Source organism: Sus scrofa, chromosome 17 (assembly GCF_054392235.1).
Source record: "Sus scrofa isolate SSC_HxYL_T2T_F1_AM1 chromosome 17, Sscrofa_HxYL_maternal_Yorkshire_Landrace_v2.0, whole genome shotgun sequence".
Taxonomy (NCBI): Eukaryota; Metazoa; Chordata; class Mammalia; order Artiodactyla; family Suidae; genus Sus; species Sus scrofa.
Window position 1 is genome coordinate 18,846,057 of NC_139399.1, and position 27,958 is coordinate 18,874,014.

A 27,958-nucleotide genomic window follows, 5' to 3' on the forward strand; every position below is an offset into this window, starting at 1 on the left:
TGTACCTGCTGCATATGAAAGTTCCCAGGTTAAGGGTTGAATCGGAGCTACAGCTGCCAGCCTACACCAGAGCCACAGCCACACGGGATCCGAGCCATGTCTGTGACCTATACCACAGCTCATGACAACGCTGGATCCTTAACCCACTGGGCGAGACCAGGGATTGAACCCATGTCCTCATGGATACTAGTTGGGTTCGTTACTGCTGAGCCACGACGGGAACTCCCCTAAGACGATTTTAATATAATTTCCTTCATCGAGGGTAGGTGGAGCTACAGAACACTGCACATCATGCGCAAGTGCATAGTGCATTGAGGGTGAGCCACTGAACCTGAGAAGGGAAGCCGAGATCAACTGTGTCAAAGCCCTAAAAACCAGAGCATCTGGTGCTCCACATCACCGGCCTTTCTTGAAAGGCTCCACATCCAAAGGCAGAATGCACAACTTGCTGACCTCTCATGCCTAACAAGGGTAATGGTCACTTAAAGTGTCAAGGATCCTGCAGAGATAACCTAGCTTGGAATGTAGAAACTCAGGTTTGACAAAGATCCAGAGGCAGGAACAGAGGAAGCAAAGGCAGGTGAAGTATATTTTATCACTTCTAGAGGATTCTCTGCCTGTGGTGCAAGGAAGAATGTTTAAAAGAAAAACCATTGAGAAGAACTCGGGTAAGATTTTCTACGTTCATAAAATGAAAACTATGTTACTGGTACTCTGAAAAGCATCATTAAAAACTCAATGATTGGAGTTCCCATTGTGGCGCAGCGGAAATGAACCCGACTAGGAACCATGAGGTTGCAGGTTCGATTCCTGGCCTCACTCAGTAGGTTAGGGATCTGGTGTTGCCATGAGCTGTGGTGTAGGTCGCAGACACAGCTCGGATCTGCCATTGCTGTGGCTCTGGCGTGGGCCAGATTAGACCCCTGGGAACCTCCAAATGCTGCGGGTGCGGCCCTAAAAGGACGAAAAGACACACACACACAAAAACTCAATGCTGGAGTTTCCATTGTGGTGCAGCAGAAACAAATCTGACTGGTATCCTTGGCCTTGCTCAGTGCGTTAAGGATATGGCGCTGCCATGAACTGTGGTGCAGGTCACAGATTCGGTTCCTATCTAGCACTGCTGTGGCCATGGTGAAGGCCAATGGCTGTGGTGAAGGCCAGCAGCTGTAGCTCTGATTCAATCCCTGGACTTCAAAGTTCCATATGCCACAGGAGCAGCCCTACAAAGCAAAAAAAAAAAAAAAAAAAAAAAATCCTGGACTGGGAGTTCCCATTATGGCTTAGTGGGTTAAAAACCCAACATAGTGTCCATGAAGGTGCAGATTCAATTCCTGGCTTGCTCAGTGGGTTAAGGATCTGGTGTTGACATGGTTTTGGCATAGGTCTGCAACTGCAGCTCCAACTGGACCCCAGGCCTGGGAATTTCCTTAATGCCACAAGTGTGGCCCTTAAAAAAACAAAAAACAACAACTTTTTTTTTTCCTGCCTTTTCTAGGACCGCTCCCAGGGCATAGGGGTTGAATCAGAGCAACGTGGGATCCGAGCCGCATCTGAGACCTACACCACAGCTCATAGCAATGCCGGATTAATCCACTGAGCAAGGCCAGGGATCGAACCTGCAACCTCATGGTTCCTAGTTGGATTCGTTAACCACTGAGCCATGACGGGAACTCCAAAAAACAATAACTTAATGCTGCCTCTCTCTCTTTTTTTTTCCCCAGCCATTCCCAAGGCATGCTGAAGTTCCTAAACCAGGGATCAAATCCTTACCACAGCAGTGACAAGGCCAATCCTCAACCACTAGGCCACTTAGGGAACTCCAAAACTCAACGCTGTCTTGGGAGTTCTGAAAACTCAATGACAAAACCTAGTCTTCATGGAAATAGGGGGCTCCAGGAACCACAAGCCAAATAAGGATGTATCCTGGGAAGTTAACTTTGCTGCACTCCAAATAAAATTTGGCATTAGCTCCTAAAGTTATGGACACCTTTTGACTCAACAATTCTAGGTCTCCAACGCATGTACCCTAAAAGAAACTCTTACACATTTACACTATCTTGGGATAAAAACCTTACATCATTGTTCTTAGCCAGAAATAAAATGCCCATCAACAGTAGAGTGGATATACTGCTATATTCATGCAATGGAGCACTAGACAGGAATGAAAATTACCTATAGATCTGCACAAACTTACTGTTAATGCAAAGCCAAAAATAACACGATGATTCCTGATAAAAGTTCAAAACCAGGCAAAGTAAAACGGTTGTTTAGGCATGCGCATTTAGGTGGTAAAGCTAAATTCGAGAAAGTGAATTATCATAAAATCGGTCTATAGAGGAAGATGCTCAGAAAGGAACGCCAGATGCGGGAGGAACTCCAGAGGCGCCGGCAGTGTTGTTTTCACCTGAGTGTTTGACTACTAATTAATCACTCCTTAAACACTTCTGCCTTATGCACTTTTCTGCACCCAACTACAACTCTTCGGTTGCCCTGCAGAGTTTATCGCCTCCGTTAAGAGCTCGAGGACGATCCCAGGCCACCGAGAAAAGGGGGAGGTGCAGGCCCGGGGAAGGTAGCGGTCCTCGGGGCCCGTCGCCCGCCCACCCCCTCTCCCGACTTCCAGTAACTAGTTTCCGGGGCACCGATGTCCGCGCAGCCGGGAAGGGGCGCCCCGAGCCCGCCACGTCGGCCCGCCCCGCGCGGGCGCCCGGGCCCCCCGGCTCCCAGAGGAAAGTCGTCCCGCCCACGCCGGGGTCCCGCCGCTCGGCCGCGCGTACCTCTGCACCGTGGAGGACACCTCGCCAGCTCCCGGGAACCGCGGCCACGGACTGTTTCCGGGCCGCCCCGCCACCCTCTCGGGCGACCACTCGCTGCCTCCGTCTGGCCGGGAGCGCGGGCGCGGCGCACGCGCACTGCCGCGCTTCCCAGAGGGCGCGGCTGAGACTGGCGGCCGGGCGCGCGCGGGGGCGACGCGCAGCGACCCGGCTGGCGGCGGCGGCGTGTGCGGTCGTGCGCAGGACTGGGCGGCCGACGGCTCAGGCCGGGCCGCGCTCTCGGCGGGGGCGGGGCTGTAGGCGGGGGCGCGCGGCGGGAGGGCGCGCGCGCGGAGGGCGCGCGGTCCCGAGGGCCCGAGGAGGAGGGGAGCCGGTGACGCTGCGGGAGCCGCCGCCAGCGCCGGACGGAGTCGGCGGCCGGGCGGACTGACGGGTGGACCCTCGGACGCAGCCCCAGGCCGAGCCGCAGGCTTCCTGGCGCAGCGGGGCGGCCCCGAACCCCAGCGGGAAGATGTTCAACGTGGAGTCCTTGGAGCGGGTGGAGCTGTGCGAGAGCCTCCTCACTTGGGTAGGTGGTGGCGGCGGCGGTCGGAGGCCCCCTCCCCCAGGCCGCCGCCCGGGGTCCCCCGCGCCCCGGCGGGCGCCGAGGGCGGCGGTGCCGTCACATCCGGGGCCCGGGCCGGGGAGCCGGAACGCCGGGGCTGCAGCGTCTGCGGCGGGAGGCCCGGCGGGGTCCGAGGGAAACTTACGGGGCCTGAGGCGCGGGGTGGAGGCCGAGGGCCGGGTGCCGGCGGCGCTGTCACGGGCGGCGGCCCGGACGCTCGCGCCTTTGTTGTCACGCACGCCGGCCGGAGCGCAGTCCGGGAGGGCGAGCGGCCGGGGAACGCTGGGCCGGGACTGGAGGCCGGGGCATCCGGATTGCGAAGGGAGTGAGCCGAGTGGAGGTTCCTAGTGAAGGCGCTCGAGATGGAGATAAATCCGGGAGGTTTTTGGGCAACAGTCAGAGGACTCGACAGCTGGGGGGCAACGTCGTGGGGTTCCGATGTTAAAATATTAAATGCTCGTTAAAATCCTCAGATTACTGTAAATATGTGTTCGGTTCCAGTGCCAACGACCATGCTTTTAGCAGCCTCTTCTTACAGTTAGATATAAAATCCATGCTTGTGTGCTTCTCGAAGTGTGTGTGTGTGTGTGTGTGTGTGTGTGTGTGTGTGTGTGTGTGTAGATCTGCAGAGCCATGGGATAAACCTGGTGCTTCTTTAGGGAGCATTCGTTTTACTCAATGCCAAAAACGTTTAATATCACTTTTAGAGTAAAACACAGATGTATTTATGGAAGTGACTACAGCGTTTATATTAATGTTCAAGGTAAAACACAGATGCCACACAAATTTGGTTTGGCTGTACCTCGGGTGATAACATTTAGATACCTGGAGTATAGTCACTGTCCTGCGTGGGGGCATTTCGGTGGAAAGGTTGGAGGAGCAGTGCTTTAGGTTGCCTTAAGTTGGTTGTAACGCATGTAATCAGAATACTCTGAGATTTTCATGATTTGTCTATGTCACAAGTCTGTTTTCTGAAGCCAGTACGATGGCAGAGCTTGATCTTGATGTATTCAGTAACTTTTATATTAGGGCATTCTTGGCATTACTAATTATTTGCAATTGTATGTAGTTAACATACAGCTTACAGCTGTAATGGGTTTCAATTTCACGTGGGAAAATGGGTTTCACTGCTGTGTTTTAGAGAGAAAAACAGATAAGCTGCATAACGTGGCCCAGGTTGGCCTGGGCAGAGGAGTGATAAAGGAAAGGATTACCACATTCTTTGATACTGTGGAAGGAATAGATTTGGCAGAGATTGTAAACAGAAGATTGAGGATCTGAAGGTGTGTGTTTTTGAGGCTGTGCCTCCCTTGATGCTAGAAAAAAAGGGCAAGAGGGCAAAGATGAAGAAGCTTATTGAATCAGAAGTAGGGCTACATTGTTTAAAGTCCAGAAATACAAGTCAGGGAAACAAAGAGGTATGTTTGAAGGGCATCTGGAGAAAAAAAAAGAAAAAAAAAAGTGAGCAGTGCAGTTATTTGAGTGAAAGATGCTAATGGAGAAGAAGAAAAGAACTTGGAAGGATTTGAGGGGATTCTAACCGAAGTCCACCATGAGGGCATCTATGGAAACTGGTAAAATGTTAAGAAAACAGATACAATAATCCTGGTTATCAGCTATAGAGAGAGGTCAAAGGATATGATTTTGTAGAGGGGAAAAAAAGGCTTTTTGAAATTTCACTGGAAGGTTTAGCAAGGGAAATCTCTGCAGGGGGATAAGAGATTATGGATGACAAAACTGGAGAGCAGAGTCCAAATAAAGATAGACAATTCAAGATTTGGAAACATTTTAAAACGTACATTGAAAAGTTTCAAAATAAAGTTGAGTTTAAATGATAGGTTTGTTCTTTTTTAGTTGTAATTATAAAAAGCAGAATGAGAGTTCCTGTTGTGTCTCAGCAATAAGGAACCCAGCTAGTATCCATGAGGACAGGGTTGGATCCCTGGCCTTGCCAGTGGATCAAGGATCCAAATGCCGTGAGCTGTGGTATAGATCACAGACGCAGTTCGGATTCCGAATGGCTGTGGCTGTGGTGTAGGGCCGGCAGCTGCAGTTCTGATTTGACCCCTAGCCTGGGAACTTCCATTAAAAAAAAAAAAAAAAGCAGAATGAATGTTTATGTAGATGTCCAAGGTAGCTTGAAAATGTACATTTAGCCTAGTGTTTCCACTGATATCTGAAGGCCAGATGAAAGCTGAACACCAATTCCAAAACCAAAAGTAAGCGGGGCAAATGTATACTGCATACCTCCCTAAGAAAGACTCCTATTTGAAATAATTTGCTCTAGGAGTTCCCGTCGTGGCACAGTGGAAACGAATCCGACTAGGAACCATGAGGTTGTAGGTTCGATCCCTGGCCTTGCTCAGTGGGTTAAGGATGTGGCATTGCCATGAGCTGTGGTGTAGGTCACATATGCAGGTCAGATCCTGCCTTGCTGTGGCTGTGGCACAGGCCGGCAGCCGTAGCTCCAGTTCGACCCCTAGCCTGGGAACTTACATATGCTATGGGTGCAGCCCTAAAAAGCAGTAAAATAAAATAATTTGCTCTATTTTGCATAAACCTTTAGCCAACTCGGTTGTGCAGTTTTTTGCACACAGTAGGTTAGAAGGTAACTGCAACACTCAGCAAAATGCAGACAGCCGTCAGTGACAGAGAAGACCCAAGAGCTGAAAGTTTAGCCTGGTTGAGTCAGTCTTTGAATTGCCTTGTATACTCCAAGAGCCTCCATATTCCATTATTGAAGTTCGTAATTATGATCCTGAATGCCAAATAAAAGTTTATTTTTTCTACATAGCATTTAGTTTGAGATTAGAGGCATTTGGTGCATTTTAGAAGTTGTTCCACCAGAACTGGTGAAAATAACAACAACTCAGGCACCTTAAAGGGATGACTGTTAGCCACCTTGCAGAATTCATTTCTGTGGAACATCTCATTGCCCCAAGTGCTAGATAAATTGCTATTTTATCAGAGCGCTTACTAGCCCATGAACCAAGTGTTCCACATTTTTTGTTGAAAGAGGAATGCTTGTTAAGAGACAAAGTATCATCCTACCAAGGGAAAATAGTTTAAGCTTAAATTCTAAAACAGAGTTTGTGCAGCAAGCAAGTTCAGCAGGATGTGCTGGAAATTTTCCACTCTACCTCTCTCCCCACCCTCTGAGTCAAAATGTGCTCTTACCTGTTAGAAAAATCTGCCCTACCTATTACACCTGTCGAGCCTAATTTCTTGCACAGCACATGAGAAGATTGCTCTTTCCCAGGTTTAAGAGATTGAAAAACCAGAGTCTAGAATGCCACCAGTTAATGGCAAGAAGCAAAGTGGACCAAGAATTATCACATAGGCTCAGTATGTTTCTTCTGGGAAACCCAGCAACATCAACATATCCTTGTGATTTTCATAGTTAGTTGCCCTATAAAATGACATAGTGGTGTTTAGAATTAGAGGGGGTGGAGTTCCTGTCGTGGCGCAGTGGTTAACGAATCCGACTAGGGTCATAACCTCTCTTTTAATTTTAAGAAGTGCTAGAACCATGAGGTTGCGGGTTCGGTCCCTGCCCTTGCTCAGTGGGTTAACGATCCGGTGTTGCCGTGAGCTGTGGTGTAGGTTGCAGACTCGGCTCGGATCCCGAGTTGCTGTGGCCCTGGTGTAGGCTGGCAGCTACAGCTCCGATTTGACCCCTAGCCTGGGAACCTCCATATGCCGCGGGAGAGGCCCAAGAAATAGCAAAAAGACAAAAAAAAAAAAAAAAAAAAAAAAAAAGAATTAGAGGGGGTGTAATTTTTGTGGTAGTATCTCCTCCATTCCATTCTCTCTGCTCTAACTCCATACTACTTTCAATTTTTGTCCTCTAATAAAAGTCAGATATGCAAAAGCACACTTTGTTTAAAGCTTTAATCTTTTTTCCTTCCTTCCTCCATCTTTCCTTCCTTTCTCTCTCTCTTTCTCTTTTTCCTTCCTTCCCTTCCCCCACCCGCCCACCAGTTAACATGTTAGGAATATAGGTTCTGAACTTATACCACCTAGGTTCAAATCCTGACTTGACTTTATACCGTTGGTAACTTTAGACAAGGAACCTCCCCTGTGTTTTGATTACCTTCTGTTTTACACTAAGAGGTGTTTCTTATGTGTTAGTGTTGATCAGCATCATTGGCAGGCTAACTAAAATGCTGATTGCTAGGCCCCATGTCCAGAGTCTGTAATTCATTGGGACTGGACTAGAGCCAGATATGCTGCATTTCTAACAAGTTTCCCGGTGCTGCATGTTAACCTTAGCATTACTAACGTTCTGGGCTGCATCTTTTTTGTTGTGGGCACTGCCCTGTGCATTGTGAGACATTTAGTGGTAGCAGCCCTGGTCTCTAGCAATTAGATGCTGGTAGCACACTTTCACTTGTTACAACTAATGTCTCATAGGGAGCAGAATTACCCCTGGTTGAGAATCACTGCCCTAGAGATAGTAATTCCAGGTGATCTCATGCTGTACTCTTCTCATGCTTTCATGGGGGAGGGGAAGGTAGAGCTTGGCTGTTTATAGCACTTCTTAAAATTAAAAGAGAGGTTATGACCCTTCAGGCACTTTCATGTTCTAATGTGGTTAGGTGCAATGATCTTTAAATTTTATTGTACTTCCATCCTGAAACAGTCTGTGGATTTTTTTTTTTTTTTTTTTTTTTTTTTTGGCCGTGCCCATAGCATGCGGAAGTTCTTGGGTCACGGATTGAACCCGCACCATAGCAGTGATACCAGATCCTCAACCACTTAGCCATCAGGGAACTCCCATTCTGTAAATTTTATCTCAGAGTTTATGAGAACTGATATGTGATAGTTTTTTTTAATTAAAATACACATGCCATAAAATTCATTCTTTTAAAGTGTATAGTTAGTTTGGTGCTTTGTAGTGTGATCACAAGGTTGTACAACCATCACTAGCATCGAATCCCAAGAGCATTTTCATGGCCTCAGAAGGAAATTCCATAGTTTCTTTGGGATCTGCTTTGCTCATGTCCCGAAGCATAGGTGGACATCCTTCAGCCCTCGTGAGCAACTGTTACCTCTGGAGCCAGTTCGGAGAAAATAACTGTTTAGAAGCCATATTTTGTACTTTTTTTTTTTTTTTTCATTTTTGGCTACCACACAGCATATGGAGTCCCCAGGCCAGCAATCAGATCTGAGGTACAATTGCAACCTAAGCCACAGCTGCAGCAATGTGAGATCCTGAACCCACTGTGCTGGGCTGGGGATTGAACATGAGTCCTGGAACTCCCAAGATGCTGCTGATTTTTGTGTGACGGAAACTCCTGGAAGCCACATTTTAAATATAAAAAGGAAAGTAGTTTTAAGTCCCAAGAGAGGAGCAGACATAGTCTTTACAAGGAAATTACTTGCATTATTGAATTAATTGCTTTATTGAGTTTTTTCTTCTGATTGGCCAGAGGCAGTTTTCTGATCTTTCAACCTTTACATTTGGTAGTGGTTTGTATCAGAGGGTTCCAAAGGCAAATTGGTGCACCACAGCATGAGAAATAGTTGATAACCTTGTTAAAAATAGATTCCCAGCCTTCTCCAACCTCCCAGATGGTTCGGGTGTACACCCAGGTCTGAGAACTGAAGCTTTAGACTTTTGCAAATACCTAATTTGCATTGGTTTTTCTCATTCATTCCTTAAGCAACTCACCCCTCCATAAGGTATTTTTTACTGATTTCTAGATTGAAAAATTGATTTTTAAAAGAGTTAAAGTGGCATATCCAAAGTCACACAGCCAGCAACTTAGGAGCAAGGCTGGGACCAAGTCAGTTCTTTACCATCCAGAGAATGTTGGGTGAGGGCGCTTTTGTGTCAGGTGTGGTGCTGAGGTTGGCGATCAAGAGACCTGTGAGATGTGGCCCTCACTGCTGCTCTTGTTCATCTAAACCTCCAAGAAAGTGATGGAGTCAACCTCTATAAAATCAAAATGGGTGCTTATTTCTTTTTAAACTACGGTGTTATTACCATATTACCATTGACTGGAGAGAGTGTGGGGTAAAATTCAGTATTTCCTATGATGATGTTTATTTGGTTCATTTATTCACTTAGGAACAATTTATTGAGTCTCTGCTGTGTATATGGTAGTGCTGGGCGTGACTTGCAAGGGCCCTCTTTCCATCACCTCTCCCAAATAGACACCTAAGTAAAAACCACTTGGCACTCAATCTTTAAGGTCATTTCCTTAGTTTCCACCACATCGCTACTCACAAGACTGTAGGAAATACGAAGAAGCTACTGACTGCACTTGTTAGTATTTCTCTTTTTAAAGATTTGTTAGATGATGTGGCCTAGAGAAGCGGACATTTACCGACTGTTAGTAAATCACTGTGGCATTTATTAAGGGCAGTTTGGCAATATTTATCAAAAACCTAAAATGTGGATACACTTTGATCCAGCAATTTTACCTCTAGGAATGTAACTCCCTAGTTGAAAATGTATTGAAGACACATTGTCACCTGAGCATTCTTTCCAGTACTTCCGTGGTCACTCCCTAGCTTGACCTCAGCTGTGGTCTCCCTGCCAGTTCCCTGCAAGCCTTTCTTCATAGTGCAGCAGCCACAATCCTTGTGCAGTGTGAATCTCATACCTCACTCTGCTGCCCAGAATCTTCTGGTCACTTGCCTTGCGCTGAGGATCAAGTCCTAACATGGCTTATGAGGCTTTGCACAATGATGCTTCCTTCTTTCACCCTGTCTTTCACATTCCACTCTCTTCCCTATTCCATCTCGTCCTCTGATTGCCATACTCTTTTATGTCACTAACCTCTAAACTGCAGGGCATGGCCTGTGTCCATTTCTTCTTAGTGACTTATTTCCATCTAAATCCTGGTTGCATTGGTGGGTCTAATCATTGTTGGCTCAGCTGTATTATCTTACTCAGAAATAATTGCTCCCAGTTCTCAGCCACATCATGTTAGTTCTAATTTAGAATACATTCAAAATCAAAGTGAATATCTAACCTAACGGTAAGTGTGATTTCTGCATCTGTATAAAGATATTTTGGTTTTGAGTAAAAGAAATCTCAATGTGGCCAGGCTTAAAGAAGAAAATTATCTCACATAATAGGAAGCCTTAGGGTTTTTTAATTTAATGGCTCCAGTTCTTTCTGTCCCTCTTTTCTGACATCCACTGCATTGGCCCCATCCTGACAGTCACAGAAATGACATTAGTGGCCATTGAGGCAACCAGCATGCTTACTCATTTCAATAGGAGATGGGCTTTTCTCCCCCAGAAGCCCAAGTAAGCCTCTCTTTGCATCTGTTTGCCTGTGCATCCGTGATTCAGCCCCTGCAGAGGGGATGAAGGTGCCCTGGCATTCCTAGATGATCATCTGTGAGGAGGATGAATGCGGCGAAGTCACCCAGTGGCCACCACAATTTCTCTTTTACTCAAAGGAAAAAACTGCAGTAACAGCCTACAGGAAATTTCCCATAAGGGAAAACATTTCTAACTGTCCTGCATTTTAAAATGTATTCAATTCCCAAGATGAGCCTAAGAAGCCTAAGAATTCTTCCATGCAGCTAACCATGGAATCTTTTTTCCCTTTTTTCTTTTTTCAGATCCAGACATTTAATGTGGATGCGCCATGCCAGACCGTGGAAGATTTAACGAATGGGGTTGTGATGGCCCAGGCTCTTCAGAAGATGTGAGAATAAGTTGCTTTATCTTTTTGTATGATTTTATGTAGTTATTTATTAGATTGAAAACATGAGCAAAAATGTTAAGTATTCACGTGACACATGTGTTGCAGGTGGACTGAGCACTGAGCAGCACAGGGGACCCTTGGCTGTGCTTGTTTAGGTACAGATGGACTGGCTGCCAGGTTAGTTAGGGCTGTGTTGTTATGATGCTCCAGTGATTCCACAGAATTCTTTGTTCTTGTGTTTTTTCAGCATAAGCTTGGCAGACAATGTCATATCAGCGTCCTGATTTTGCCATTAGAGAAAAAATGAAGAGGTTCTCTTTTTCTTTAGGACTCTGCCCAGGTGTTGTCTTATCAGCAAGGCCTCCCCTGAGAATCCTATAAAATACCCATTGCCCTGTGTTCTGTATCCCTTTTAACCTGTGTGCTTTATAGAAGTATGTAACACCATCTCATAAGCCATATATGTGTCTTATTTGTTACATCTTGCTTCTTCCCACACTCATACACACACACACAGCTCCACATAGAGTAAGGGGATTTGTTCACTGGCACATCCTAGCACCTAGGACAATACATGGTTTTGGGGTGAAATGGGGTTTTGGGCCCTTCTTATTAGTAGGTCCAATATGGTCAAAGATCCACATTTCTCTTGGTTTGGTCTGCATTGTGGGTGCTGCTTACTGGCTGACCAAGAGGGTGAAATATTTGAGATATATAAAACATGCTTGATTCTTTCCTTCTAAGTATTTGGAAACGTGATAGTTGTAAAATTAATATTGTTTCGCCGTCTTCAACTTTTGACCCAGGAAGTTTTCAAATAAAGGATTGCCTGGGAATTTAAGATGTCATTAGGTCTGACGTGGTCTGGAGGACACATAGTCTTTTGAAGCTCTGAACATCTGTCAGCCTGATGACACTAGAAGATTTACATGTGATGTTCTGAGACTTCCTGCAGTTCTGTTCATCTATAAAGCAATTCTTGCTGTTGTTCACCTTGCAGTGAGCTGTACAGAGTGACCCATCTGAAAAGCACCTCAGATGCCTGCATTTCAGAGACTCTGCCTGCTTTTCACACTGGGGGCTCACGCCTGAAATCTGTAGCTTGTTGTCTCTTTCCTCTGTACCTCACATGGCACACCTCTTCAGACGTGATTGGGCGTTTTCAGAGTGGTATGGGGGTAAACAACATCTCTCCAGATATATAGGTGGGCAGACTTTTTGGTGGAGCTTGAGAAGGCTCGTTTCAAACCCAACCAGCCCTAATTCTAGAGCTCTGACAGGTGTGGTCTTAGGACTTTCATGGTCACCTTTGGTTTTTTTTCTTTTTTGTCAGGCCACAGCTGCGGCCTATGGAGGTTCCCAAGCTAGGGGTCGAATTGGAGCTGTAGCTGCCAGCCTGTACCACAACCACAGCAACGTGGGACCAAGGCTGTGTCTGTGACCTACACCACAGCTCACAGCAACACCAGATCCTTAACCCACTGAGTGAGGCTGGGGATCAAACCTGTGTCCTCATGGATGCTAGTCAAATTCGCTTCCGCTGAGCTATGACGGGAACTTTCATGGTCACCTTTGAATGGTGTCCTGATAACCTTTTGCTTCTGAATGGTCTAGAGGATTTCACTGAAATTCCTAATAAAAATTATTTGTGGTCAAGTGGGCCTAGCTATGTGAGCTTTCCAGGTATGTGTCAGTAAATGAATTTTTTGCTTGTGTTAGTTTGGGTAGGATTTCTATCAACTGTAGAAATCGGAAAAAAGACTATGTGTGTATTATTTCACCAAATCAAGATCATAACAATTATGCTCTGAAAAGTAGTTATTCTAATTTATCAAATGTAGAACTGTGAGCATTTCTCATCAATATTTAGTTTGTTACCTTTTTTTCCTCCTAAAAAATGCATTCCTTTCTTCCTTTTGTAGTGATGTAGGGTAGACAGAAAAGCTTATTAAAAAAGGCAGTGAATTTGTCTGTATGTATAGATTGTATGCGTATGCATGCATGTTTACACACATCCATGTAACCACTGCCCAGACTGAAATATGTAGCATTTCTAGCCCCTGATGGTTCCCCTCATGCCCTTTCCTAATCAATACCCCTTGCCTCAAAGAGGGTCCATGATTTCGACTTCTCCATTCTTGTAAGTGGAATCATACAGTGTATACTCTTTTGTGTCATTTTTTAAATGACATTTTTCTTTTCTTTTTTCTTTTTTTGCCTTTTCTAGGGACACTCCGGCAGCATATGGAGGTTCCCAGGCTAGGGGTCCACTTGGAGCTGTAGCCGCCGGCCTACTCCAGAGCCACAGCAACACGGGATCCGAGCCGAGTCTGCGACCTATACCACAGCTCAAGGCAATGCCGGATCCCCAACCCACTGAGCAAGGCGAGGAGTCAAACCCGCAACCTCATGGTTCCTAGTCAGATTCGTTAACCACTGCACCACAACGGGAACTCCTGACATTTTTCATTCAACATAATGATTCATTTTTTTTCTTTTTTGGCTGCCCCATAGCATATGGAGTTCTTGAGCCAGGGATCAGATCTCAGCCACAGTTGCGACCTACACTGCAGCTGCAACAGTGCCATATCCTTTAATCCACTGTGCCAGGCCAGGGATCAAACCTGTGTCCTGGTGCTACAGGGATGCTGCTGATACTTTTGGGCCACAGCGGAAATGCCATCATTCATATTGTTTTATATTATCTGTTTTAAATAATTGTACAATACAGATTGACAGAAACTTCCTCCTTTGTCAGTTTGGTATTTATTGAGTGGCTACTTTATGTCTAGCCCTAGTGATAGGAGGATGAGCCACAACCCACAGGGTAAACTAGTCCTGAGAGTCATTCAGAGAGTTTATAACCTGGGGAGAAGCAGATTTTAAATAACCACGGGAACAAAACTGCCAGTGAAAAAGCATTACGGAGAAAGTTGTAAAAGTTTCTCAGTTAGCAGTTGACTCCACAGACCTCAAATTCAGAGGAGTCCAAACAGGAAATATCAATTTGGCTATCTCTTAATTGAAGCAATAAGTGTGGATTAAATCATTCACAGAATAATGTAGGACCAAGAAAAAAATGTGTGGCCTGAGTCTTGAAGAACTTCAGCATTTAATTGTTGGTTAGAACATCTGCCAGCAGAGGGACCAGAGAGGCAGCAGGAAAGCCAGTGGAGTGTGGGTGCTGAGGAGAGTTTTACTGGAAAGAGCAAATTTTATTTTGTCAGAGCTGATAAGTGAAAAGCTATTTATCTTTTTATGGTTTTAGGAGAAATTTTATCAAATATGACTAGATCTGATTATACTTATTGTTAGTATAATGTGTTTTTCTTTCAGTCTTTCAAGTCATTTTCTATCCATCTGTTTTCCTGCTTCCAACAGTTTGTTGTCATCTTCTCTTTCTTTCTTTTTTTTCCATTTTGTAAAGTTTTATTGAAATACAGTTGATAATAATTTCTGTTGTGGTTCAGTTATACATATACACACATCCATTCTCTTTCAAATTCTTTTCCCACATAGGTGATACTGGGTAGAGGTCCCTGTGCTCTACAGCAGGTCCCCGTTGGCCAGTCATTCCATATGCCTCAGTGTACATATGCCAGTCCCAACCATCTTCTCCCTTTGTGTTCATCTGTGTGGGTTCATGTCCCCCTATCTTTTTGTTTGTCCTTTGTTTTTAATTAATAGACCTTGTTTTTCAGAGCAGTTTTAGCTTCACAGCAAAATTGAGTGGAAAAAAGTTTTAGTGTGAGATGATGGAAAAGTTCTGGAGGTGGAGAGTGGTGGTGATTGTGCATCAATGTGAATGGACTTAATGCCACTGTGCACTTAAAAATGGCTTTAACGACAAGTCTTGTGTATATTTTACTACAGCGAAAGAAACTTTTAAAAACTGAGTGAAGGAGTTCCCACTGTGGCTCAGTGGGTTAAGATCCTGATGTAGTCTCCGTGAGGATATGGGTTCGATCCCTGGCCTCACTCAGTGGGTTAAGGACCTGGCATTGACACACACTGTGCCATGCATGGGTCACAGTTGCAGTTTGGTTCCCGTGTTGTTGTGACTGTGGTGTAGGCCGGCAGCTGCAGCTCTGATTTGATCCCTAGCACAGGAACTTACATATGCCGTGGGTGCCTCTGCAAAAAGGAAAAAAAAAAAATTTGAGTGGAAAGTGTGGGGAGGTCCCATTACTCGCCCACGCAGAACCCCCCCTGCTCTCAACATCCCCCACCAGAGAGGTATACTTGTTGCAATTGAGCTGACACTGATTCATGGTATCAACCCAAAGTCCCTAGTTTACTTCGAGTTCACTTTCTGTTTACATGCTATGGCTTTGACACATGTTGATACTTCATTATAGTATCATACAAAACAGTTTCTGCTCTGAAAATCCAGTTCCACCCAGTCACCCCCACCTGCCACAATCACTGATGTTTTCTCTGTCTCCACAGTTTCCATTTAAAGTTCTTCCACGTCTTTTTGTGACTTGACAGCTCATTTCTTTTTAGCACTCATCCCCTCCTTTTCCTAACAGTTTTATTGAGATGAAGTCGACCTACAGTAAACTGTACTTTTTTACTTGGGTTTTTTTGTTGTTGGTTGGTTGGTTGGTTGGTTTTCTTAGGGCCACACCCGCAGCATATGAAAGTTCCCAGGCTAGGGGTCGAATCAGAGCTGTAGCTGCCTACCCACATCTTCAACCTACACTACAGCTCACCCACCGGATCCTTAACCCACTTAACCCAGAGATCAAACCCGCATCCTCAGGGATGCTAGTCAGATTCATTTCCAGGAATGAAACTGCACGTTTTTTTGTTTGTTTGTTTGTTTGTTTCCCAGGGTTTGACTTTTTTTTGTTCTTATTACTCAATGAACTTATTACATTTATAGTTGTACAATGATCATCACAATCCAATTTTATAGGATTTCCAACCCATAACCCCAGCGCATCCCCCCACCCCCAGACTGTCTCCTTTGGAGACTATAAGTTTTTCAAAGTCTGTGAGTCAGTATCTATTCTGCAAAGAAGTTCATTTTGTCCTTTTTTCAGATTCCACATATAACTGCATGTTTTTAGAGTGTAGAATTTGATCATTTTAATTCATTTATTTATTTTTTGTCTTTTTGCCATTTCTAGGGCCGCTTCCACGGCATATGGAGGTTCCCAGGCTATGGGTCTAATCGGAGCTGTAGCCACCGGCCTACGCCAGAGCCACAGCAACGCGGGATCCGAGCCTCGTCTGCAACCTACACCACAGCTCACGGCAACGCCGGATCATTAACCCACTGAGCAAGGCCAGGGATGGAACCTGCAACCTCTTGGTTCCTAGTCGGATTCGTTAACCACTGAGCCACGATGGGAACTCCCCTGATCATTTTTTTTTAACCTGTGGAAATGCCCAAGGTAATGAACATATCAATCACCTCAAAACATTTGTCAGCTCCTCCTTCCAGACACCCCTTTCTCATCCCCAGGGCAACCATGGATTTGCTTGCTGTTGCTGTAGATCAATTTGCATTTTCTACAAATGTATATAAATGGACTCACAGTATGTTTTATTTTTCAAGGGAGAGTGTGGCTTCTTTTTTTCATTTTCTAACTCGGCTCTTATTTTTAATGTTGTAATCTTGCATTTTGTTTTGTTTCTTTTTTCAGTGAAGTATAAGTGATTTAAACTATTGTATTAGTTTTGGGTGTACAGCACAGTGATTAAGTTCATCACAGTATATACATATACTTTTTCACATTCTTTTCCATTATGGTTTATTACGGGATATTGAATATAGTTCCCTGTGCTGTATATATTTTATATATAGTAGTTCGTATCTGCTAATTCTAAACTTCTAATTTATCCCTTCCTCTCCTTTCCTCTTTGTTAACCATATTTGTTTTCTATGTCTGTGAATCTGTTTCTGTTCCGTAAATAGGTTCATTTGTGCCATTTGAGATTCCACATATAAGTGATACATGGTATTTGTCTTTCTCTTTCTGACTTCACTTAGTGTGAGAATCTCTAGTTGCATCCTTATTCCTGCAAATGGCATTATTTTTTTCTTTTTTTATGGCGGAGTTGTATTCCATTGTGAATATGTACCATATCTTCTTAGTCCATTCATTCGTCATGGACATTTAGGTCGTTTCCATGTTTTGGCTATTGTGAATAGTGCTACAGTGAACATAGGGGTACATGTATCTTTTTCAATGAAAGTTTTGTCTGGATATATGCCTAGGAGTGGGTCTGCTGGATCATATGGTAGTTCTCTTTTTAGTTTTCTAAGGACCCTCCATACTGTTTTCCATAGTGGTTGCATCAATTTACATTCCCACCAACAGTGTAGAAGGGTCCTAGGGGTCCATGACTCTTAATGTCAAAGCCCAGATTTATGGAATTTTCTATTTTCTGTTTCTTGATCTGAAGAAAATTAACGTTAGAGTTTATAAACATTTTCACAAAGCAGCTCCCAATTTGGTGAGCACAGCATGTCCTATGTGAGATGTCAAGAATGTAAATTGACTGTTTATGCTGTAACCTCTGTGAATCTTGGTCTGCACCTCCCCCTGATCAACGGGCTTGGAAGGAATTCGGTTCTCCCTGACAGCGCTGCTTCTGCAGGCTTCTGAGGAAGGCTGTCCCCCACTGTGGCTTCGTGGACCGCTCAGCCAGGTGCCCCTCCTCAGTGCTGCTTCCAGACCTCTCTCCTCACCATGCTCCTGAGACCCCCAGGTTTGTGGCTTAAGACGTCCTCCTCATTTCTGACAGCTTTGGGTCCTGGTGCTCGGCACTCTTCCCAGTGATGCCCTTGTTGAGGTCCCTGATGACCTGAATATGGACCTGGAGGACCCTGCACGGCCTTGCCTATCAGCTCCTGGAACTCTCCTCCCCTGGTCCAGCCCATCATCCTCCTGGTCCTGCCCTGTACCTTATGATGACCATCATCTTGCTTGTCTCTTGACCACGGTCTGATCATCACTTCCTGTCTTTCCATCTCACTCTCTCTGGCATAGAGCTGCTAGCCGTTCTTCCATTCTCTGCGCCGGGGGGTCTCAACCCTGTCCTTCCTCTTCACCTCTTTCTTTCTTCTTATTCAGCTGAAATTCTGTGGTCAGTCATAGCCACTTCCTAGTGTACCTTTTAGCTCCTTTGCCCCTTTCTTGTTTCTTTGTATTTTTTGGCAAAACCACAACATAGTTAACTTTGATGTCCCACCAATTCTGCATCTGGCCTGTGCAGCTGAACGTGGATGGAGAAAACATAGACATGCTGGTGCATCTCATTTTAAATTTCTCACCTTGGACCCATGGTCACACTTGGACTTCCCAGTCCTCTCGTTCCCTGTCTTCTCTGTGACTGTCTCACGCTTTTCTCTCTGCAGCCCTTCACTGCTGCCTCCCCATTCTCTTCTCCCATCACCCCTCAAGGTAGGATTCCTTCTGCTTCTGAGAAGGTTGAAACACACAAAAGAGAATCTCCATAGAACCCCACACTGCAGCATCAGCGCCACTGCCTGGCCACCCTTTACCACATTCGAGTTGAGGATTAGGGATGAGGGACCATCTTTTTTTTTTTTTTTTTTTTTTTTTTGCCTTTTCTAGGGCTGTTCCCACGGCACATGGAGTTCCCAGGCTAGGGGTCTAGTCAGAGCTATAGGCACCAGCTCACACCAGAGCCACAGCAACTCGGGATCCGAGCCACATCTGCAACCTACACCACAGCTCACGGCAGCGCCGGATCCTTAACCCACTGAGCAAGGCCAGGGATCAAACCCGCAACCTCATGGTTCCAAGTCGGATTCATTAACCACTGCGCCACGACGGGCACTCTGTGAGGGACCATCTTGTGGTAAAGTCAGTGCCTGCACATCCTGGGCTGGGTCCCACTTCCTCTCACCCACTCAGGATTGTCACTGACCTTCTCCCATCTTTCCTGATCTGACAGCCCTCCTTTCTCTGCAGAATCAGCCCCACTAGCAGACAAGCAGACCGATTTATCTGTAAGCATCCTTCTCAGGACCCCACCCCTGTTGGTCATTGTTCCAGTTCTCTCCCGTGTGCAGCAGCTTTCTCAGAATCCTCTCCCCTGCTGTCAACTCCACTTTGGTCAGGGTTTTCTCACCATTATTAAAGCTGCACTTGTTAGGGCACCAGTTACCCACACACTGCTGATTCTGATGCTCGTTCTCAGTCCTCATTTGGACCAGCAGCAGCATTCAAAGGACAGGTGCTCACCTGTTTACTTTTCTTGTAACACTTATTAAAATTTGGCCTCCAGGATGCTGTAACCTTCCTGGGTTTTCCTCCCATTTCGGTGGATGATCAGCATTGCGCTTGCTGGTTTCCCTCCCAGTGCTGTCTCCCGAGGACACATTCTCCACGCCCGGGGGTGCTTAAGGACTCAGGCCTGGACCAGCTGCTCTTTTCTGTTGCATTCACTCCCTTGATGATGTCATCAGTCTCATGGCCTTAAATATCATCCATATCCTGACTACTCTTAGCTTTTTGTCTCCAGCGTGGATCTTTCCCCTCATGTCCAAATTTGTCTGACTGTCTACTCACCATCTCCAGGTGGGTCTCGAAGACGTTCAAAGTCATCATATCTAAAACCAAACCCTGCAGTTTCTTGGTGGCTCAGCAGGTTAAGAAACAAACAAACAAACAAACAAAAAAACACTAAACCTGTCTTCTACCCAAACCCACTCAGTCAACCCTTCTCATTCCAAATGTTGGCATTTCTGGCCTTGAGCTCCTCGGACCTTAAAAACCTTTCTTTCTTTTTCTCCCCATCCCACATCTAACCTGTCAGGAAATCCTAATAGCTACACTTTGAAAATATATCTAAATCTAGGCTTTAGATCTAACTTCCAGATTACAGAAAAATACAGAGGACAGAGGAATACATTAAACTAAGTTAAGAGGAAAGGATCAGGCAAATCCAGAAAATGGGATATTTCACAGTACAGTTGACCTGGTCTCTTCAACAAGTGAATGTCAAGAGAAGAAAGGAAGCAGGGTGGACTGTTCTGGACTAAAGAGCCCAGAGAGACAGACGCTAGCCAGACGCGTTACATGGCTCTTAGAAGTTCTACTCTGTGCATTCACTCGGACACCCTCACAGAATATGCCAAGTGGGACAGCCAGTCGCAACAACCCACGACTCCATTTGGGAGGTGTCTGGAAGCAGAGTGGAATGGGATCTGGGGGAGATGGAGAATTGCTGTTCAGAAGTTCAGTTATAGGAGATGCATGCACTCTAAGGTCTGCTGTGTGCCGTTGTGCTCTGGCCAACACTTCCATGTTGTGATTGTGAAAATGTGTCGGGAGGGCAGAGCTTGTGTTAAGTGTCCATACCCCAAATTCAAAAACCAATGCAGTGCGTGAATCTTGTTTTTTTCTTTGGGGTTTTTTTTTTTTTTTTTTTTTTTTTTTTTGCTTTTTTATGGCTGCATTTGCAATATAAAGAAGTACCCAGGCTATGGGTCAAATCAGAGTTGCAGCTCATGGCAGCACCAGACCCTTAACCTACTAAGCAAGGCCAGGGGTCAAACCTGCATCCTCATGGATACTAGTCTGGTACTTTTTTTTTCTTTGGTCTTTTTAGGGCCGCACCTGCAGCATGTGGAGGCTCCCAGGCTAGGGGTCTAATTGGAGCTGTAGCTGCTGACCTGTGCCACAGCCACAGCAATGCCAGATCTGAACTGCATCTAATCAGATTCATTTCCGCTGCCCCATGACAGGAACTCACTAGTCAGGTTCTTAACCTGCTGAGCCACGGGGGGAATCCCTCTTGGGTCTTTTTAAACAAAGACATTTTGAGGATGTTATGGAGGACGTTTGAATACAGAGTATTAGATGGCGTTTTGGGAGTATTTCTGTAGCAGTATCAAAACTGTGGTTAGTAAGAGATGTGTAGTGGAATTTCAGGAGTAAAAAAGTGTTACAATTAAAAATTATTACTTTGGGAGTTCCCATTGTGGCTCAGTAGTTAACGAACCTGACCAGTATCCATGAGGACATGGTTCGATCCCTGGCCTTCCTCAGTCGGTTAAGGATCCAGCATTGCTGTGAACTGTGATGTAGGTCGCAGATGTGGCTCAGATCTGGCGTGGCTGTAGTGTAGGCCAGCAGCTATAAGCCCCGATTCTACCCCTAGCCTGGGAGCCTCCATATGCTGTGGGTGCGGCCCTAAAAAGACAAAAGACAAAAAAAAAAAAAAAATTACTACTTTACTGCTACCATACAGGTCTGGCCACTGTTATCACTCTTCTGTATCATGTGAATAGTTTCCTGACTGGTGTTGATGTTTCTGCAGTTGCCTGCCCACAGGCTCATGTGAACTCAGCAGCCAGAGTGTCTTTTTAGTAAGCTGGGTTTTCTGCTTAGAGTCCTGCATCAGTGCCCCAGTGAAAGAGTCAGGGTAAGAGCCAAAGTCCTCACAGTAATATATGAGAGCCCAGGGATTGGACCACCTGACACCGTTCTAACCTCGTTTACGAGTTCTTTCACTCACCTGAGCTCCACTGTTGAGGGATTTGTTGGGGAAATCATTACATAGAAATGACTGAAATCATTTGCCATGTGTTTGAACTCAATCTCCAGTCCCTTCCTGGAGGTGAGGGGGCGGGGCTGAAGCTCCTCTGGGACCAGCTCCCATCCTAAGACTGTCCAGACATCCCACCAGGAACCACCTCACTAGCATTAGCTCGGGTATGGCTGGAAAGGGTCCTGAGAGATCATAAAAGACATCCAGAGTTCCCGTCATGGTGCAGCAGAAGCGAATCCAACTAGGAACCATGAGGTTGCAGGTTCCATCCCTGGTTAGGGATCTGGCATTGCCGTTGCTGTGGTGTAGACCGGCAGCTGCAGCTCCCATTAGACCCCTAGCCCGGGAACCTTCATATGCCGCAGGTACAGCCCTGAAAGAAAGACCAAAAAAAAGAAAAGGAATCCCATCACTTGGGAAATTTGTAGAGTTTAGGAGCACAGTGCTAAGAACCAGGGACAGAGGCCAAATAGACCTTTTATTCCATCACAACCATGTATTGATGAAAGAGCAAGATCAGAAGTAGTAAGCTGTGCCTCTAAGTGCCATCAGCTTTTATTTGCAGAGTTCAAAAAAGAGGAAAAAAGAAAGTAGATGAGACCAAAGGAGCTTGAGTAAAGGTCAAGCCATGGACAATGATAGCTTCTTTTTACTTATAGGACCTGATTGCCTGTCCTTGATTTAGAGCCCAGCCCTTCCTTATAAGGTGCCTTTATTGCTCTTTTTTTTTTCTTTCTTTCTTTTTTTTTTTTGGTCTTTTTGTCTTTTTTTAGGACCGCACTTGTGGCATTTGGAGGTTCCCAGGCTAGGGGTCCAATTGGAGCTGTTGCTGCCAGCCTACGCCAGAGCCACAGCAATGTCACATCCAAGCTACGTCTGCAGTCTGCACCACAGTTCACGGCAACGCCGGATCCTTAACCCATGGAGCAAGGCCAGGCATTGAACCTGAAACCTCATGGTTCCTAGTCGGATTCATATCCATTGCGCCACAACAGGAACCCCTGTATTGCTCATTTTGACACAGTGGGTGCTATAAGCATAAGTTGCTTTGTTTTTGTTGTTCTTATGGATGTGAAATATAATTATTAAACTCTTCAATATACATTAATGGCAGAGGACCAAAATGATCATTTTAGGTAATGAAAAGCTCATTAGAAATTAGGCCTAAGAGGAGAGTTCCCTAGTGACCTAGGATCCAGCGTTGTCATTGCCGTAACTCGGGTTTGATCCCTGGCCCAGGAACTTCCACATGCTCTGTGTGCAGCCAAAAATAAATAAAGAAATAACAAAAAGACACTGAGTGAGATACTCTGTATTTCTAAGAGGCAGAACTCAAAGGGAATGAAAAAGAAAAACATTAGACCTAAGAGTCAACATACCTATAAAAAATACTAAGATTTGCTAATAAAAATGCCATATTAAGAAATTGAATCAAAATACAATGTTTGTTTTGGACTCCATCTTAATTTGGGGGAATTCAATAATAATATCATGGTACTTCGAAGTTCCCATCATGGCACAGCAGAAACAAATCTGACTAGGAACCATGAGGTCACGGGTTCAATTCCTGACCCCGCTCAGTGAGTTAAGGATCCGGCATTGCCGTGAGCTGTGGCATAGGCTGGCAGCTGTAGTTCTGATTCGACCCCTAGCCTGGGAACCTACATATGCCTCAGGTGCAGCCCTGAAAAGCAAAAAAAAAAAAAGTTTCGGTACTTAAATAATTTTAGCAATAGAAATCTAATTTTTTAACTTCTGTGGAGGCAGTTGACTGCAGGAAGACAGTATATTTCTGGAATTATATTAAGGGTTAAAATTAATGGGCTTTTTCCTTTAGCTTAAACTATGACTGGTTCATAAGTTACAGCCAAATAGACCTGTTACTAGAAAAATCTAAGAAAATGGCTTTGTATGTTTTGTAGCTGGTTTGTGTTTTTTTCTTAGGTGTCAGGACATAGTAAGAAGCTAAAGATAGTTTCTTACTCATGAAGGGCACTCCTTGTAAGCTTATCTGTTGTTATTTATATATCTGTGCAGAGCTATAATCTCTTAAGATTTTGGAAAAACTTACCTTTATGTTGTTTAATCCTAGCCTGAGAATGGTAATTAAGGGGTACTTAGAAAACATTGCTGAGATTGCAAACTGAGACAGAGTTCATTACTAGGCAAAGTGCCATTGAATGCAAGAACGTCGTAGACTTGTTCTCTTGCTGTGTTCTACCCAAGTAGTAGGTTGAAAGCTCATTAAAGCAAAGTGCTGGCGTTCTCGTCGTGGCTCAGCAATTAACAGCCTGACTAGCATCCTTGAGGATGCAGGTTCGATTCCCTCACCTTGCTCAGTGAGTTGAGGATCGGGTGTTGCCGTGGGCTGTGGTGTGGGTTGCGGATGTGGCTCGGATCCCACGTTCCTATGGCCTGGCGTGGGCCGGCAGCTACAGCTCCAATTTGACCCCTAGCCTGGGAACCTCCATGTGCCGCAGGTACTGCCCAAAAAGACAAAAAAGAAAAGTGCTGTCACATGAACCTATCTACAGAAGAGAAACAGACTCACAGACATGGAGAATAGATTTGTGGCTGCCAAGGGGAAGGAGGAGGGAGTGGGATGGACTGAGAGTCTGGAGTTAGTGGATGCAAGCTATTACATTTAGAATGGCTAAGTAAGGAAGTCCTGCTGTACAGCACAGGGAACTATATCCAATCTCTTGTGATAAAACTTAGATGGAAGATAGTATGAGAAAAAGACTATATTTATATGTATATATATATATATATACACATATACACATACATATACATACATATATACATATACATACATACATATATATATATATGACTGGGTCACTTTGGTGTACAGCAGAAATTGACACAACATTTGTACATCAGCTATAATAAAAGAAAAAAAAAGGCAAAAGAGCTGTCACCTTCTGATGTATTTCAGTGCACGGGAGCCAGTGAGAACTGCTTTGTGTCAGACGTGAAGTGCTGGGCATATGGCGGTGGATGAGACAGACACCTGCCCCTGATGAGCACAGGGTGTCCTGACCGCCGTGGGTCTTTTCTCTCCGGGACTGGTCTGCTTGGCCGGAAGGGGAGAGTCACCCTCAGGACCTGGGTGTTGTTTGCCAGGACCAGTGTTGTGTTGAACTCTCTTGTAACAAAAATGACAGTACTGTCACCTCTGCCACCAGACTGTGTGATTGAACTTGGGGAGATTAATTTCTGAGTCTGCTGTTCCCCAGGGGTAACTTGGGGATAATGACACCTTCCTGGTGGTGTCATTGTGAACATAGAGTGCCTGGCTCAGTGGCTGGCATGTGATTGGGTGTTAAGTACATGGCAGAAACAGTTGTCTTTGTTCTTTTACCTTCCCAGCTCAGACATTGCTCTGATATTTTGATGTCATCTTTTAAGGAAGAAGTAGTCTGTATCATAGTATTTGAAGTATTTTATTCAGATTTTTCTGAGTTCTTTTGCTGTGGAATTCCCGTTGTGGCTCAGTGGGTTAAGAACTCAGCAAGTATCCACGAGGACACAGGTTCAATCTCTGGCCTTGCTCAGTGAGTTAAAGGATCTGGTGTTGCCCGAAGCTGTGGCATAGGTCACAGATGGAGCTCAAAGCTGGTGTTGCTGTGGTTATGGCCCTAAAACAGCCCTAAGATCACCTCCCCTCCCCCCAGAAAAAGAAAAAGGAAGTATTGTTCTAAATTGTAAGTGAAGTATCTCATAATCCTGGCATTTTTAGAGTGTATGATTCCTTAGACTTTTTTTTTGCTTTTGCTTTTGCTTTTGCTTTCTAGGGCCGCACTCGCGGCATATGGATGTTACCAGGCTAGGGGTCAAATTGGAGCTACAGCTGCCAGCCTACACCACAGCAACACCAGATCTGAACCACATCTGCAGCCTACACCACAGCTCACAGCAATGCCAGATCCTTAACCCACTGAGCAAGGCCAGGGATCAAACCTGTAGTGTCACGGTTCCTAGTTGGATTTGTTTCACTGTGCCATAACAGGAACTCCACTTCTTAGACATTTTAAAGCATTCCTTTTTTTTTTTTTTTTTTTTGATTAGCTAAGGGCTTCCTGTTGTAATATCTTTTAGCTGTATGGCCCTGAACTGCCATGCAGCCAGTAAATTCAGTGCCTTTAGCTTTGGGTGGTCACCACCTACTTAGCAGCAGACTTGGCCTTGTGAGTCTTTGATTGGAAGGACTTGATTGGCAGTGGCTGTGATTTTTTTTAATTTTTAATTTTTAATTTTTATTTATTTATTTATTTTTGTCTTTTTGCCTTTTCTAGGGCTGCTCCCGCCGCATATGGAGGTTCCCAGGCTAGGGGTCTAATTGGAGCTGTAGCTGAGAGCCAGAGCCACAGCAATGCAGGATCCGAGCCGCGTCTGCAACCTACACCACAGTTCATGGCAATGCCGGATCGTTAACCCACTGAGCAAGGCCAGGGATCGAACCCGAAACTTAAGGGTTCCTAGTCGGATTTGTTAACCATTGATCCACGATGGGAACTCCCATGTGATTTTTAGATTATAGCATTTTTGGTTTTTTTTTTTTTTTTTTATTTGTCTTTTTGCCATTTCTTGGGCCGCTTCTGTGGCATATGGAAGATCCCAGGCTAGGGCTCTAATCGGAGCTGTAGCCACCGGCCTACGCCAGAGCCACAGCAGCGCGAGATCCAAGCCGTGTCTGCAACCTACACCACAGCTCACGGCAATGCCTGATCCCCAACCCATTGAGCAAGGCCAGGGATCCAACCCGCAACCTCATAGTTCCTAATCGGATTCGTTAACCACCGAGCCACGACGGAAACTCCACATTTTCTATTATTTAAGTATTAAAAATATGGAACATTTTCTACTTTCTGTATTATTTTTATAGTAATTCTTTAATATTTTAGCAGAATTCACTTAAATTGTTTTTCTTTGCAATATCTATTTTTACAAGAGGTTTTAAGCAAAGAGGACACTTTTGGGGGGATTGTCTGCCCAGTTAAACAGGAGTTGCTTTCTCTGAAACCTTAAGTTGCGTGTTTCCCACTTGTGGCTCTTCATCCATTTGATCACATACAATCAGACTAGGGATGAAAAACATACTCTAGCTGGATTATTTGGAGTTTCCTGGGAAGTTAGAATTGTGATTGAGTGACAGCTGGCCTTTAAAACTATCTTCTTGAACTAGCATGGTGTGACACGGAACATGTGTGCAGTTCTCTTCAGCAGTGTGTGGAGAAACAGGAAAATGTTGGTCTTCAGAGAGAAAACATACAGATGGGCAGAAACATAGATGAGAGTGAGGAGAAGACTGTCCAGATTCTTAATAGCTTTCCTTAATAGCTATGAGGCCCAGTTCCTGTTCAGGACCATAACGTATCCCAGTGGCCTTCCAGTAAGTTCCACGTTTTGCACAGGTTTATTCAAATTTGTTTCTCTCACATAATAACAAAAGAACCTCAACTGAAGAAGCTAGATTAAGCTTAAAACAAAATAGGTAGATATGTATATCTACTTGCAGAGGAATGAAGTTAGACCCTTTATTAGACCCTTAACAACACTGTGCACTGTGTATCTTAATCTGAATTTAAAACTAAAACTATGAGAATTAGAAGAAAAGTTTGAGAGTAAGTCTTCCTGACCTTGGATTAGGCAAAAGCTAATAGGTATATTGGCTATATACTGGAATATATATTGGGTATATTGGAACTGGCATGTGTTGCTGGAAGGAATGTAAAGTGGTACAATTACAGATGATATATTGGAACTAATGTGTGTTGCTAGCAGAAAGGTAAAGTGGTACAACTACGAAAAATAGTTTGGTTTAAACTTCAAATATTAAACAGACAGTATTAGATGCAGCAATTCCACTTCTAGGCACATACCACATGAAACATGTATATTAACTTATAGATAGATACCAAAATGTAGGGTATCCATAATGGAATATTATTGAGCCATGAAAAGGAATGAAGTGGTGATTGATGCCACCATATGGATGGACCGTAAAGACATGCTAAATGGGAGTCCCCTCATGGCACAGCAGAAAGGAGTCCAACTAGGAACCATGAGGTTGTGGGTTCGATCCCTGGTCTTGCTCAGTAGGTTAAGGATCCAGCATTGCCATGAGCTGTGGTGTAGGTTGCAGACGCTGCTCAGATCTGGTGTTGCTGTGGCTGAGGTGTAGGTCGGCAGCTGTAGCTCCAATCTGACCCCTAGCCTGGGAACTTCCATATGCCAAGAGTGCAGCCCTAAAAAGCAAAGCAAACAAACAAAAAAACATGCTAAATGAAATGAGCCAGACACCAAAGACCACATAGTATATGATTTTTTCTCTGTGAAATGTACAAAATGGGCAAACCCATAAAG

The 27,958-nt window shown here is 44.8% G+C and overlaps 2 protein-coding genes across 12 annotated transcripts in view; one reads left to right on the forward strand and one right to left on the reverse strand.

Moving 5' to 3' along the window:
* The window catches only part of RNF170 (ring finger protein 170), a 44,585-nt gene extending 41,700 nt beyond the window's left edge, over positions 1-2,885 (reverse strand). For all 6 annotated transcript variants that reach the window (XR_014832759.1, XM_085004429.1, XM_085004428.1 and 3 more), the window contains exon 1: positions 2,781-2,885. The gene's annotated coding sequence lies outside the window, so the exon portion shown is untranslated. The remainder of the gene's footprint in view (positions 1-2,780) is intronic.
* A 258-nt stretch (positions 2,886-3,143) lies between these two features.
* HOOK3 (hook microtubule tethering protein 3) overlaps positions 3,144-27,958 on the forward strand; it is a 93,872-nt gene continuing 69,057 nt past the window's right edge. For all 6 annotated transcript variants that reach the window (XR_014832735.1, XR_014832736.1, XR_014832739.1 and 3 more), the window contains exons 1-2: positions 3,144-3,345; positions 10,965-11,050. Coding sequence is in view for 1 of the 6 variants with exons in the window: in XM_021077847.2 (XP_020933506.1) it covers positions 3,289-3,345; positions 10,965-11,050 (143 nt within the window). In the remaining 5 variants the exon portion in view is untranslated. The remainder of the gene's footprint in view (positions 3,346-10,964; positions 11,051-27,958) is intronic.